Source organism: Heterodontus francisci, chromosome 1, assembly GCF_036365525.1.
Source record: "Heterodontus francisci isolate sHetFra1 chromosome 1, sHetFra1.hap1, whole genome shotgun sequence".
NCBI lineage: Eukaryota > Metazoa > Chordata > Chondrichthyes > Heterodontiformes > Heterodontidae > Heterodontus > Heterodontus francisci.
In genome coordinates this window covers 285,499,198-285,514,105 of record NC_090371.1, presented here as the reverse complement: position 1 = coordinate 285,514,105, position 14,908 = coordinate 285,499,198, and the positions used below count along the sequence as shown (strand labels likewise).

The following is a 14,908-nucleotide window of genomic DNA, read 5'->3' as shown; positions in this document are numbered from 1 at the left end:
TGATTCCACGTTATTTTTTTTCATCGAATCTTCTGCCATGAAGGTGCTGATATGAACAAAGAGTTCTACCTTGTTCTCCAATAACTTGCAAAATTCACCCCACACTTATCCAGTAGGCTAGCAGTATTTGCAACTGTGGCAACTTTGACTTTCTTCTCTGTCCCCTTGCAGTGAAGTCTAGGGGTACTGAGAAGATTAGTAGCACTTGTATGTCCACTTTGGGATGAGATCTGTCACCTCAGCACAGACCTGAAAAGCAGTTTTTATTTTATTTTCAAAATTACTTGCAGTGTCTTAAATATAGAAGTGCAAGACTAATGAGGACATGGACAACTTGGAGTTGAGATGGGTAATATGGAAGACCCATTCAACTAATAACTGCGTTTTAGCGATATCTGTTGGTATAGAGTTGTCATTGGGCTGGAAATTGGCACCTGAAATGTTCTAGTGCCAGCTTGTCCTCAATTCCAATTTTATATCTAGTCCTGGCTCATTGAGTGCTTTTAAGTTGTAGTCCAGCTGCTTCAGTCCCTTATTGGCAGTGTTCATCAAATATGTTACCTAAAACTTTTACAGCATTGTTCCAAGTTGTGTTTGGGATGGAAACAGGCTTAAGATATAATTTACCGATCTCATCTACCGATTAGGCACACTACAGCCTGCCGGACTGAACATTGAGTTCAATAATTTCAGAGCATGACAACCCCCCATTTTACTTTCATTTTTAGTTATTTTTTTCTTCCTTTTGTTTTACATTCTTTTCCACATTTTTTACAATCTTTTTTTTTTGCATTTAGTTCATTTCATCTTTGTTCAGTTTGCTTACCCACTGTTTTTTTTCAGGTTTGCACTTGCTGCTGTTCAATATTCAGTGTATTAACAGCTAATCTGTACTAATGCTTTGTCTTTCAACACACCATTAACATATTGTTTGCCTTTGCTCCGTGACCTTTTGGTCAGCTATGTGGCCTTGTCCAATCTACACCTCTCCTTTGTTATCTCTTGCCCCACCCCCACCTCACTTGCTTATAACCTGTGACTTTTCTAATATTTGTCAGTTCCGAAGAAGGGTCACTGACCCGAAACGTTAACTCTGCTTCTCTTTCCACAGATGCTGCCAGACCTGCTGAGTGAATCCAGCATTTCTTGTTTTTATTTAAGATATAATTTGCCTGAAGAACTTGTACAGAGTTTTGGCGAGTGCTGCCAAATACATTGTTACTTTTAATAACAGTATTGTCATAGCTATAAGCTTCTCTGCACAAAGCAAATCAGCATTTTTATTGCATAATAAGCTTTAGGAAACCATGGAATCATATTAACTTAAGTGGAAGGTAGAAATGTATCTCTGGCTGTGGATTGAGGCTCATTGTGTAACCACATAGCTGAATCTCAAGTTGACTGTACATATTGCATAACAATTGGTTGTAAGACACCTGTAGTGCAAATCCTGTAATTGAGTAATCACGTGAACACTTGTTAGTGATATCTTTGGAATCTGTTCTGAGCTATGGAACGCCCTGCCTACAACAGTAGTAGACTCGCCAACTTTAAGGGCATTTAAGTGGTCATTGGATAGACATATGGATGAAAATGGAATAGTGTAGGTCAGATGGTTTCACAGGTCGGCGCAACATCGAAGGCCGAAGGGCCTGTACTGCGCTGTAATGTTCTAATTCTAATTATATGTTCCATTACTTTCGAAGCACAAACTTTCAAAGGGATGTTGGACAGCATAGTAACTGAATTGGAACGCTAAAGTTTGACGCAATATCAATTCGTATTTCAGTTTTCCAGTTTTATTCCAGTATATTTTCTCCAAGTGTTGATGTACTGGTAAATGCTAATCTTTGACAAATTCATATTTAATTTTGCTGAAGGCTAAGAACATTCTGAAGAAATGACTTTGATATTCAACTTCAGAGATGTTTCTTATCTAATCAGTTATGTTTCATATTCAGAGGAAGATAACTTCAAACTAGAACAAGCAGTAAATGTATAAATGTTTCAGAAGAGAGCGCATACTGGTTGTAGAATAAAACTATTACTTATTTATTTTGCAGTTCTATTGTCCATTTGTTCACTGTTATGTGACCCAAACCCTGATGACCCGCTAGTGCCAGAGATTGCACGTATCTACAAAACAGATGGGGAAAAGTGAGTATCCTTAAAAGGAGCATTGTTCAGTGTCAAACTTTGATTTATAATTTTAAGTATGCAGTCTTCTGATCCCACTTTATGCAATGCTAAATTGCTATTTTGTGTAACATTCTGTGTTTTAGATGCCAAATACAAAATGGTAAAACTTTATGGGGAGATTAATTGGAGTAATGTTTTTATATATTTGACATGGTACCCTCTGGGAACACTAACAACTTAGTTGCTGAGGCTGCACTGGAGTACTTGTCATATGCGTGTTATCTGTAATTTGAAATAGGAGAAAAATATATTTGCAACAGTCTACTAAAGTTAGTCTAAAATGCAGTACAAGTTGGACGCAAGCATGCTCTGTGTCAGGTCATGATACCTTGATTTGGTTCTAGCAATATTCAGTTCTAGCTAGGTTGTCCAATAACTTTGTTCATTTGCTTTGTCCAGATTGCAGCCATTTCCAGTTGATCTGCTCCACTGATCATTGTGTTCAAATGCAATCTGTTGCAAATTGTGCAACCTTATCTAAACCCCGCCCCCCACTGCCTCAATTAGATTCATGCACTCCTGTGGCTCCCCCACATAGGCAAAGGTTTGTAAAAGTATTCCTTTTTCCACCAAGTTTTTTTGTGTGTCTGCAAGTGCTGGCAGGCATCTGTAAATGCTTGTTCAGACTGCCAGTGAAGCAATCTTCAAAAGACCAAGTTGCTTGGGGCAAATCTTCCAATGAAATATTGCCATTTGGTAAGGTTCTGGGAGGGCCTGTTCAGCTTGAGTTCCATAGCATTTGCACCACTCGTTTGTGAGGTGTAAGATTTTATTTGTAGGTATTGGTTGCTATACTGTAGGTGAGAAAGACTGCCCTAACCTTTGCTGATTTTGTATAAAATAATTCCAAGAACCTCCTTAGTGTGTAAATGTTCATTGGTGCATCGATGCCCTGCATCGCTTTCTAAGTAGGGACTGCTGCTATGGTCAGTTTCTAAGCCCGCGGAAATGGATGCCTGGTCTGGTTCAGGAATAGTGTTGTGACACTGCTGGTGGTATAGATTTCTAGCGCTTCTATTTATCCATTTAAAAAGCACTAGGAAAAGTTGCAACAGGTCCTGCAGGTCAGCTGACAATTTTGGATGAGCAATGCAGCGGAGCAAGATTCTCGAACAGCCAAGCCCCTAAGCCTGCAGCATGTGCACTGCTTTCTGAAGGAGGACTTCAATCAGGAACAATGACTGCCTCTGAGAAGACCCTATAAGGAAGGACACTTGCACACTTCCTGGTGATGGATATTCTGGAAACCAGATGCTTTCAGAAATTGAATGAAGGCAAAGTTACCACTAACATGTTTGATTATAAAATAGACCTGGAATGAGCATGGATTCACTGCCAACCTGCTTCAGGGCATACTGTTAGTAATGGGGACCAGCTGTATAGCTCTAATGCGAACCATTGTCCTCCCCAAACAGTACTGAGGTATACCAGTAGTCACTGGACAGAAAAGATGCTTTTTGGGGACCATCCTCTTTGGTACTGTCCAGATTTTGGACAATACTGTCGAGCAGGAGTATACCTAGTTGCAAAACCAGAAATAGGTTGACAAAAGACCTTAGCCACTTTGTGTTATGTTACGAAAGTGTTTCTGTTTTTGATTCTCCAAGGTGGCTCCTGGGCAGCCAGCTCCCTTGGGAGTTCCTCACTGTCCACGTCTATCCATGGCCATCTGCTGCCACCCATTAAAGGCCTGCTCGGGTCGAGAAAAGGAACCTGACCTGAACCCGACTGATCCACAGTGGGCCCGACCAGAGTCCCTCTGATATTGCCCCGACCCGGCCCGAGTCCCTCCGATATTGACCCGGCCCCGACTTGACTCAACCTGACCAACCTTTACTTACCTTACAACTCGGAACCTCCAGGAAGCTGCAGCGCATGTGTGATGACGTCATAGTGACGTCACTCGCTCACTGCGCAGACTCGCCTTCGCCCCGGACTTCCAGCTCAGGTAAGTTTTTTTTTCAAATTTCAGTACTTACTGGCAGAGCACTTACTGTGTGTGCCCGACCCGAACCCAACACGTTGTCGGGTCCCGTAGGGGTCGGGTAGCAGGCCTTTGCCATCCATTGCTCTTTCTCCCCACTAAATCCTCTCTTCTGGTTAAACTCTCCTGAGTCGAACAGTGGGTGCATTTTTAGCCCAAACCTCAAGTTAACTATTCGTTTAAACGGCCTCTTTTTTATTTTCTTTTTAGAGATACAGCACTGAAACAGGCCCTTTGGCCCACCGAGTCTGTGCCGAACATCAACCACCCATTTTATACTAATCCTACACTAATCCCATATTCCCAACAAACATCCCCACCTATCCCTATATTTCCCTACCACCTACCTATACTAGTGACAATTGTCTGCTGGTACACACCCCATCCCCTGCCTTCACCTGGTGGGGATCTGGATGGGTCGCAAGGTCATGCTTCTGCACTGTACTACATTGGAGAGGTGTGGGACTCTGCTTCCGTCTATGAGCTGCTGCCTTTTCTTGTTCTGGGCTGTGGAGGGATCTATGTCCAGATCCTCTTTGAAGCTTGGCTTCAAATTTCTGGACTTGTCTTGGCATCGGCGGGATGCTTCTACACTGGACTACACTGGTTGTAGCATGGGACCCAGCTTTGTGTCTGAATTGATGCTCTGTTGTGATATTTAAAATAACTCTGATCAGTTTACTGCCCTTCTCCATCACTGCTGTGCTTGAAAGACTTCAGCCTCCTGAGCCTGTGACTGACTACTGGTTATACTGGTTTTTCTGCTTCAGCCTAATCCTGCCAGCTCCATGGCCTTGCAGAGCCATTGTCACAGGAGCCCTTGGAGCAGGCATTCAGCTACCCCTTCAAGAACACTGACGCAGTTCCACATGGCCTGCATCTGGGCTTGCCAGCTGGCCATGTGTGTGTTTTAGTCCCGATCCGTGTAGCGGAGCCTAGTCTTCAATTGTCTTGGCCATCACTGCCATTGGACAAAGTCCTTGCTTCACTCGGACTGTGTGGTAGTCGGTGTGCAATGGGCGCCCCGTTTTAAAAGAGCCCTCGCGCAGGCATCTTCCATCTTCTCAAAATGAACTTCAGGACCTAGAATATCAGGATTGGATGATTCAGTCACCTAGGGGTCCACAACCCTGGAGTGGAAGAAAATCATTCTCGTTCCCGAGGAACTGCCTAAGAAGAAGTAGTAGTTATTGCTAAATTTTTTTGAGAATTCATAATTAAACTGAAGAAATGTTGAACCTTTTCCCCCGCAAGAGGGTCATCAAGAGAACACTGAAAGAAAGGACTTGTTTGACAAAATCATTTACCAGTTGTCACATGATGCAAGTTAAAAATAGAACAGAAACCCTGGTAACTGGCGAAGATGTGTACAGAGAAGAGACAGGTCAGAAGGTGGACTTTGTTTACGGCTTCACTTTTGAATTGTTTGGAGTTAGGAATGGACAGTTTAAAAGGGGTTGAAGTTTTTAAAACAAAACTGTAGGACAGAATCCCAGCCTGTTCCATCTCTTTAAAAAGCCTGCAGTAAAAGGAAGAGAACTTCCAAGGAGAGAAGAGAATTCCCAAGGAAGGAGAGAAGACCACAACCCAGCTCAACTGTCAAGCACCACACTAAAAGACCCTGAGAAGTCCACTGTCAACTCATCTTGTCTCCTGTCTTTGAAGAAAAGCCTGCTAAATTAATTCTCAACACCGCCTGAAAAGAACTGAACTGTTCTAAAAGATCCCAGTGACCTGTCTGTGTACTCAGAAGCTAGACTGTGTGTCAGTTTTGGAACACAGCATATCTGTTTTCTTCAAGAATGAGCAAGTATTCAACCTAAGTGTTTTCTTTTTGTTGTCTATTAGAGCTCTAAACAAAAATCCCTTTAAATTTTTTCCAGTTAACTGGTATTTTTGAGTGAGGGGCTAAGGTAAAAAGGAAACTTTAAAATTTTAATCTGTTTGTTTTCCTTCATTACTACTTAAGACTTGTTTTATAATCTGATAATTTTGTTCATTTAAAGAAACCTGGTTGGTGTGTTTTTTATTCTGGGAACAATAGAGTATATGACTCTATCGGTAAGTGGGAAAATTTAAATATATGTTGTGACCTGTGGCGAAGTGGCACTAGAATAAACAGTGCACTCCTCCAGCCTTGGTTGTAACAGTTGGTTGATGGGAGCTACACTTAGCATGTATCTCAGTATAGAGGAGTCTCCAGCTAATGCTGATTGAGATTGCATAGCCTGAACATTAGCTGTGGCCAACACAGTGGATCGTTACAATGCTGGGCTGAATTGAAGGATGGGTGGTGACCCTAAGGGCAATTATTGATTGCCTATACTGAGTCTGGTTAGTGCTCTTGGATAGAGCTGTAGGCTTTGAAAAATATAGTTTTATACGCTGAAAGAGCACTTTAAAACAATTGTTACTGTTACGGTTGTGGTATTTGGGGGGTGTCGGTTGGTGGATGCAGGGGAGTTTAGTGTTGCACATTTTCTGTTGAATGAAATTGATCAACGTATCTGTAGTTGAAGCTGTGGATCCTAGCGATTCTAACTGGATTGGATTGAATGGAGTTCCTTGTGAAATTTTTGCTTGCATTAAATCTTAAGTCTGTCAATTCAGTCTTGTCTAGTGTGAAATGAAGCTTGTAGGTACCATTGTTGGGCTTTTTGAACAGGCATTGCTCTTGGCCATTATCAGCGGTAAATATGATAAATCTGTTTTTAAATTTAATTTGACATGATTAAAGTAGAGTCAACCATAATGCTATGGGTTTGGAGTCTCTCACAGGTCAGACAGTAAGGGCAGCAGGTTTCACTCCCTAAAGACATCAGTGAACCAGATGGGTTTCTACGCCAATCCGATAGTTTCATTGTCACCATTACTGAGACTAGCTTTTTATTGTACACATTTATTAACTGAATTTAAATTCCCCCAGTTCCTTGGGATTTGAACTCTGGATCATTAGTCCAGGCCATTGGATAATTAGGCCAGTAACATAACTACTATGCTACTGTTCCCTACTTGAATGCTGAAAGTATAAATGTGATTTGTTTGCAAGAGCAATATTTTATGTTGACACAATTGCAGATTTTTGAAAGTCTTAAAGGGAGTAGAGATAGAACTTTCGGTTGGGAAAGAAGAGGAGGTGGTTATATTTCCATAAACATTTCTCCTGTTTCCCCCTCCCCCACTCTCCTGTATAGTCACAATGAATATTCCTCCCTTGAGGGAGAAATGAGGTATTCTGCAGTCTGGAACCTTGGCAGAGATCCTTGCTATTTGCCAGAGAATCAGGATCTGCTTTTAAAGAGTGAACCTGTTATCCCACTTCTGCATTTTTATATTTCTCTGGTCTTTTGGAGTTCTTTGCCTCTGACAGTGCACTAGTTGCTGGGAAGTGTGCAGTTTGATTTTTTTTTTTAGTTCATTCGTGGGATGTGGGCATAGCTGGCTAGGCCAGCATTTATTGCCCATCACTAGTTGCAATTGAGAAGGTGGTGGTGAGCTGCCGCCTTGAACCACTGCAGTCCATGTAGGGTAGGTACACCCACAGTGCTGTTAGGAAGGGAGTTCCAGGATTATGACCCAGTGACAGTGAAGGAACGGTGATATAGTTTCAAATCAGGATGTTCTGTGGCTTGGAGGGGAACGCAGGTGGTTTTCCCAAGTATCTGCTGCCCTTGTCCTTCTAAGTGGTAGAGGTTGCGGGATTGGAAGGTGCTGTCTAAGGAGCCTTGGTACATTGCTGTAAGGCAGCTATCCTCTTTTGTACAATGGACTGTAACGGTAACTAACAATAAATTCAGTTATCCCTTTAGTAACTTTCAGTGTAGAAACCATTTGTATGTCACATGTGCGTAATACTGTAAAAGAAAAGCAAAATATTGCAGATGCTGGAAATCAAATAAAAACGTAAAATACCGGTAACATTCAGTATGTCCGGCAGCATCTGTGGAAGAAAAAATAGTTAGCATTTCAGACCATTGATCATAATTGCATAATACTGTGTTGTATTGCCTGTTCAGTTCTACTAATTAAAAGCAGCTAAGCTATAAGTTGTTGCACCATAAGCTTACTGTTGCCCTTGCTGGTTAAGTTGAAGCTAGCTATATTCTGATGTGGAGAAAATCCCCTACAGCTCTAATGTCTTCTAATTTGTGGTCAGAGTTTTGTGCTTGTCAACCTTAATAGATATAACAGGCTAGCAAGAGAATAGACAGAAAAATATGCACTGTTTGAGGGTGAGATGTTTGCAGCTTCTGAAGCTCAATGCACATATACAGCAAGATTCTCTCGTACTAAATGTTGCTGCATGCTGGTTTATGGAGTGAGCAGATATGGACTAACTCATCAGACTTTTTTTTTGTTTGGGAGATGCAGACAGAGGAGCAAGGTTCAACCAGTCTTTCTCAATTGGTGAAAAGTATACAATTGTATGATGAGTTTTAGGATCTGTCTCTACTCTGTTTTTGGCACTATTCCACAGCAGTGCTGGAGTGCAAAGCTACTGGTATGCTGTGGATCACTGGTGCTTTAGCAACACAACTTGATATTTTAATAGTTAAATGTAAGTTCTCTAGTATATTGAAGTAGATGTTCAGCTTGGTGATTGATGGGACCTTTATGGCACATATGTATCGGCATGCCACTTGTGCCAATGTAATTTATTTTACACAATTAACTGTGGAACTTGTAAACCTACAATAACTAGTAAAATGTATTTGAAGTCTAGCATGGAAATTAAGAATCGCTGTGAACTAGTATCAGCTTATCCTGTTCACACTAAAATCTTAGATTGGCTCAAGCATTGGATAACTTCCAGCAATGAGAAGCATAAACCAGATTAACCACAGACCAGTTAGTCCATTAGTTCTGGGAAAATTCTTGAAATCCATAATTCATAAAATTGATGAATATTTATAAATGCACGGGTTAATCAAAGATAGCTTTAACATATCTTAGTGGCGAAGTCATGTTGGAGTATTTTTTGAGGTGAGTGGATAGATGAAATGTAAATGTATTTTCAGAAGGCGTTCATATGGTATTTCAAGAGGCTTGTTGGGTATATAATATGAGGAAATATTAACACCTTGGCTAGAAAGTTGGTTGACTAAAGTCAGTGTAAATGGGTGCTAGGATTGTCAGCCCACAAGACCCCCAACTTCTGGTCTCTTGCCATTTTTATTAACCACCCTGCTCTCGTGCCCACATTTCTGTCCTTGGCCTGCTGCAGTGTTCCAGCAAACCTCAATGCAAGCTTGAGGAACAGTTTAGATACTTTACAGCCTTCTGGACTCTGCGTTGAGTTCAACACTTTCAGACCCTGACTGCCATTTTAAAAAATTATTTATTTTATCTTTTTATTTTTTAACGATGGGACTGTCTTAAACTTTTTCATGTTTTTGCTTTCCAACAGCTGTTCATTAGTTTTGCCATTAACACTCTCTTTGAACTCGTGCTTTGTCTTTAACTACTATTAGCACTCCTTTTGCCTCTTGTTCCATGACATTTGTCATTAAATCTCTCCTGCCCTCTGCCCTATCTCTTTCCCCTTTTGTTGTTCCCCCACCTTTCACTTGCTCAAAACCTGTTACATTTCTAACTTTCGCCAGTTCTGATGAAAGGTCGTAGAACTGAAACGTTAACTCTGTTTCACACTCCACAGATGCCGCCAGACCTGTAGAGTATTTGAGTATTTCCAGCACTTTTTATTTGCTAGGATTGGAATGGTTTTACTCTCGGGGGTCAGTGCTCGGTCCACTTTTGTTCTTGCTTTATGATTTGGCTTGGGTATCATGAATAGAATCTCAATTTGTTGCTGACTTAAGTAGATTTCTTTTTATATCTGTTCATGAGATGAGTGTCCCTGGCAAGGCCAGCGTTTCTTGCCCATCCTTCATTTTATTTATATTTTTTATTTAGAGATACAGCACTGAAACAGGCCCTTCGGCCCACCGAGTCTGTGCCGACCATCAATCATCCATATTGTACTAATCCTACACTAATCCCATGTTCCTACTGCATCCCCACCTGTCCCTCTATTTCCCTGCACATTGACCTTGAGAAAGTGATGGTGAGCCACCTCCTTGAACTGCTGCAGTCCATGTGGTGTAGATACACCCACAGTGCTGTTGGGGAGTTCTGGGTTTTTGACCCAGCAAATGACTAAGATTTGGGAAGACGTGGGTTAATGGAACAAACAAGTGGTAGATGCATTTTAACATGTACATGTGTGAAACGGGAGGGGAATTGAAGAGTGGGAGTAAATGCTTGTTGGAAAGGTGCTGAAGGAATTTGAACAAAGGCCTCAGAATTCAAATGCATAATTGGCTGAAAGCATGAGTACAGGCTGATGGTCATAAGGCCAACTGCATTTTGGGTTTTATAAATGGCAACAGGACACAAAAGTAAAGTAGTAAAGGACATTGAAACTAGAAAGTGTACACTAGATTCATCAGGGTTAAAAGGATGGGATGCCATAGTTAGGAGGAAAGATTTGAGCTGCTGAGAGTATTTCCATTGGGACACAGAAGCCTAAAATGAGATTTATTTTTTAAATTGATGAGTGAATAGGGAAAGACTATTCCCTGTTTGCAGTTAGTTTTGCAAGGACATCAATTTAAAATTGTCATTAAAACTAAGAGTTGAGGAAAAATTTGTCAAGCAGAGGGTTGTTGAGACAGTGACCAATGCATCTTTTAAAGGTAAATTAGATAAATATTGAAATCTGAGAAAGATGTGCTGTGAAGAGGGCTGGGCAATGGGATTAGTTTTGGATTGCGTTAGAGAGATGGTATAGACATGACACAGGAGCTTCCTGTGCTGTAAATGCCTACAGTTCAATGCAATACCCTTGCTGAAACAGGAAATACTTGTTGCATTGAAGTTGTCTTTGTCATAACCAGTCCTGTGGTAACTGCTTTATCAGATTTTTTCCAATGTGCCAGATGAAAATTGTGTGAGGGAGGCTGAAATGAATGATATTACAACATTAGAAATAAAAACAGTTGAAACAAAACAAAATTGAGGGTAATTTGAAATTGGAAAGTGTATGGATTCTAGTTTGGTCATTCCATTTGCACGAGTAATAGTATAAATGACAAAGTTAATTTGTTTTGTTCATCTGTATTTTACTCTGTTTATAATGCTATTCGACAAAGGCCTGGTAAATTGAGATCTTCTCTGACTCATGCTGAATCAGAGGGTGAAGCAAATTAGTGATTAGTCAGTTCAGTCTGGGTTTTGTTTGTACATGGATATTCCAGAGACAGCTGTAAAGTGCACCTGGACCCTGATAGCTGCCTTTTTTTAAGGATTTTCTGTGAAATGCTCGTGCGATTGATTTTTTTTGTCAGTATTATGGGAGTTATGGGCAATCGAGTGGAATGAATGTCAGATTAATTTTAATTGCCTTTGAAGTATATTGTAACTCCGAATTGATGTAAACTTTTTTCCTGAAGTGTCTTGATTTCAGAACACTAGAATTTGCGCAGTTAGCTTGAATTGGTTAGAAATAGTGCAGTTTAGCACACATTGTACAAAAGGTACAATGGAGTAATAATTGCTGGTATAGACCTGTAGTTATGTGGTTATCCTTCCTCATTGTTCTCTACCTGTCTGCAGCCTTTAACATGGTTGACCACACCACCCCCCTCCAGTGCCCCTCCACTGTCGCCAGCTGGGTGGGATTGTTCTCATCTGGTTCCATTCTTGTCTATTTAATCGTAGCCAGAGAATGACTCTCAATGATTTCTCTTCCTGCTCCTGCACTGTTGCCTCTGGTGTCTGCCAAGGGTCTATCTTTGGCCGCTTCCTATTTCTCATCTACCTGCTGCTCCTCAATGACATCATCCAAAAACAGTGTTAGTTTACACATGTATGCTGACGACACTCGGCTCTACCTCACCATAACCCTCTTGACTGCTCTACTGTTACTAAACTCAGACTGTTTTTCCGACATCCAGACTGGATAAGCAGAAATTTATTCCAATTAAATATTGGGAAGATGGGAGCCATTGTTTTCAGTCCTCATTCCAAACTCTGTTCCCTAGCTACTGACTCCATCCCTCTCCCTGGCAAACAGTCTGAGACAAAACCAGTCTGTTCGCAACCTTTTGTCATATTTGACTGAGATGAGCTTCCAACCATCTTTGCATCATCACTAAAACTGCCTACTTCCATCGCCATAACATTACCCAACTCTGTCCCTGCCTCAGCTCATCTTCTGAAACCCTTGTTCATACCTTTGTTACCTCTAGACTTGGCTGTTACAATGCACTCCTGGCTGGTCTCCCACATTCAACCCTTTGTAAACTTGACATCTTGACTTTAAAATTCTCATCCTTGTTTTCAAATCCCTTCATGGTCACAACCCTCCCTATCTTTGTAATCTCCTCCTATCCCACAACCCAGAAATATCTGCGCTCCTCTAATTTTAATCTCCACCATTGGTGGTCGTGCCTTCAGTTGCTTAGGCCCCAAGCTCTGCAATACCCTCCCTACACCTCTCCACTTCTCTACCTCATGCTCCTGCTTTAAGGCACTCTTTACAACCTACCTCTTTGGCCAATCTTTTGGTCTTGTGGCTCAGTGTCATATTTTGTTCTATAATGCTTCTTTGAAGCACCTTGGGATGTTTTATTACATTAAAGGCACTATATAAAGGTTGAAAAGTAGGAAAGAACCAGGCAACTGGAATGTTTGTAGATTTGTATGGTGGGGATATAGCATTCATTCACTCACTCTTTTAGTGGAAATGTTTAGGTTTTGGTGAGTTTACAATTCAGCAATCTGATGGGCAGTTATGGTGATATAGAAGTGGAAATTGTTGCACAGATGTCACCTTTTCTTATCTGAACTAAAATGACAATATAATTGTGTTTTAGCCTGCAGGTTGTAGGAAAGGTAAAGAGTTATAAAATTGAGCACCTGGGCAAGAATAAATTGCAGGAGTATCTTTATTTCAACTCTGAATATGGAGGAAATTTGTAGAGGATTGTGCATTTGGTGCTCAAGAGGAACCAGCCAGAATTTCAGGAACTGCAAAGGTGATGGTCATCAAAATGTCGACAGGTTCCGAGAGATTGATTGGAATCTAGAGTTGAGAAGGTTTACCCATTGTTTGGCAATTTTTATTGTATTCCTTTCATCATAAAGAGCCTACTCAGATCTATGAACAATATTGAGTGAATTTTGGTTTTATAAGAGTTAAATGATGGGAGCAAATGAATGTTTGGAATGAAAATGCTAATCCTCTGAAAAGCAAGATTCCAATGGAGCAGTTCTGTTAGGATCAAGAGAAACTAGTTTGTAGGTAGCCTTGCGTAATTGTCATCTGATTTTAAACATCTGTTTGCATGTAGTGGAGAGTGAACTTTTGCCTGCACTGGAGCTGTGGCTGCTTCTGTCGCTCTGAAATATAATTGCTCTTTCAGTTTGCAATTCTGAGCTTTCTATGAATCCCACATTTTTGGGGGACAGGCATATGGTGCCATCTTAATTCCCTTTTGTTTTGCTCATTCTACAAGAATGTGCACCATGGTCCAGGTCTCAGCCAGTAGTGGAGGTAGAAGAGCGTACTCTGCCTCCTCTTCCCTCTGCTTTTCAGTGTTAACAAATTGTTGAATCTCTGCCCCATAATTGTACCATTATGTTAGTGCTTAAATGTGTTCTGTTGCCTTGACCAGTGTGCTTGTGTTCATGTCTAAAGCCAAAAAAGGTTTTTGTGGCTTGTTACAGTAATTCTGTTTTCCATATGTATTGATTGTGTGTCTCTATACTTGCAGGTATAACACAGTAGCCCGGGACTGGACTCAGAAATATGCAATGTGACACCTTGGAATTCGGATATCTTACATTATAGCTGGAATAAACTTTAAATTACCAATTTTTGGTTTTCTATTTGGCTGTCCCCTTGTAAGACCACATCCTTCGTTCACCCGTCTACATGCTCTTGAAGGCAATTTAATACTTCCTACTTGGACAAGACCAGCTCTCTGAATTTCTAATGTAGTTTCATCAGTCTTCTGAAACTCTGATCTCCTTTATAAACGGAGCATGTGTTAAGTGGCCAATACCTTCACAATAACTTGGTTATGAGAGTAAAAGCATTCCTCATTGCTGTAGTAGTGGGTTTTTTTTTTACCTAAAATTGAATGAGTCAGCAGTTAAAATCCATCCTTAAAGGATTGCTGCATTGTTGGGACAGCATTTTTCATTTTCCCCAGATAAGAGTTTATTTACATTTATGCTCATAACTTTGTTATCAAAGGTGGATTGATCCAGGATGTTATGGTGTCGGCATTAATTAAAATATCCGCTGTATTTTATGCATGTGTTAATAAAAGGAATGACTTAAGGTTTTTGTTGGTTTTGCGCAGAATGGAAATGGACGTTACTGTGTCTTTACCTTCCTCCCCAAACAGACTAGCTCAGATCATTTTTGTAAATTTCATTTATAGTACTGCTTTTTTAAAAATTACAGCTATTAGTTAATCTGTTTTCCAGAACAATTTTACATGGCACTGAATTATGATTCAAATCTGTTGGTTGACTGATCAACTAATAGCTCATATTCATCGGGTTTTTCTTTTAATAAAGTTGCATAAACCAATTTTTGAGCAGCCTGAATGAATGCAGTACAACTTGCTTTCTTTTAGTCATTTCAACATAGCTGTATCATAGCCATATGTTTTAGTGTGCAGTATTTAAGATTATTTGTAAAAATGGGGTGGA

General features: G+C 40.6%; 1 protein-coding gene across 1 annotated transcript in view; it reads left to right on the top strand.

Moving 5' to 3' along the window:
* Positions 1–14,786, top strand: part of LOC137377519 (ubiquitin-conjugating enzyme E2 D3-like) — a 36,413-nt gene extending 21,627 nt beyond the window's left edge. Inside the window, exons 6-7 of the mRNA XM_068047203.1 lie at positions 2,064–2,157; positions 13,960–14,786. Coding sequence (XP_067903304.1) covers positions 2,064–2,157; positions 13,960–14,005 — 140 coding nt within the window. The 3' untranslated portion in view covers positions 14,006–14,786. The remainder of the gene's footprint in view (positions 1–2,063; positions 2,158–13,959) is intronic.
* The last annotated feature ends 122 nt before the right edge of the window (positions 14,787–14,908 follow it).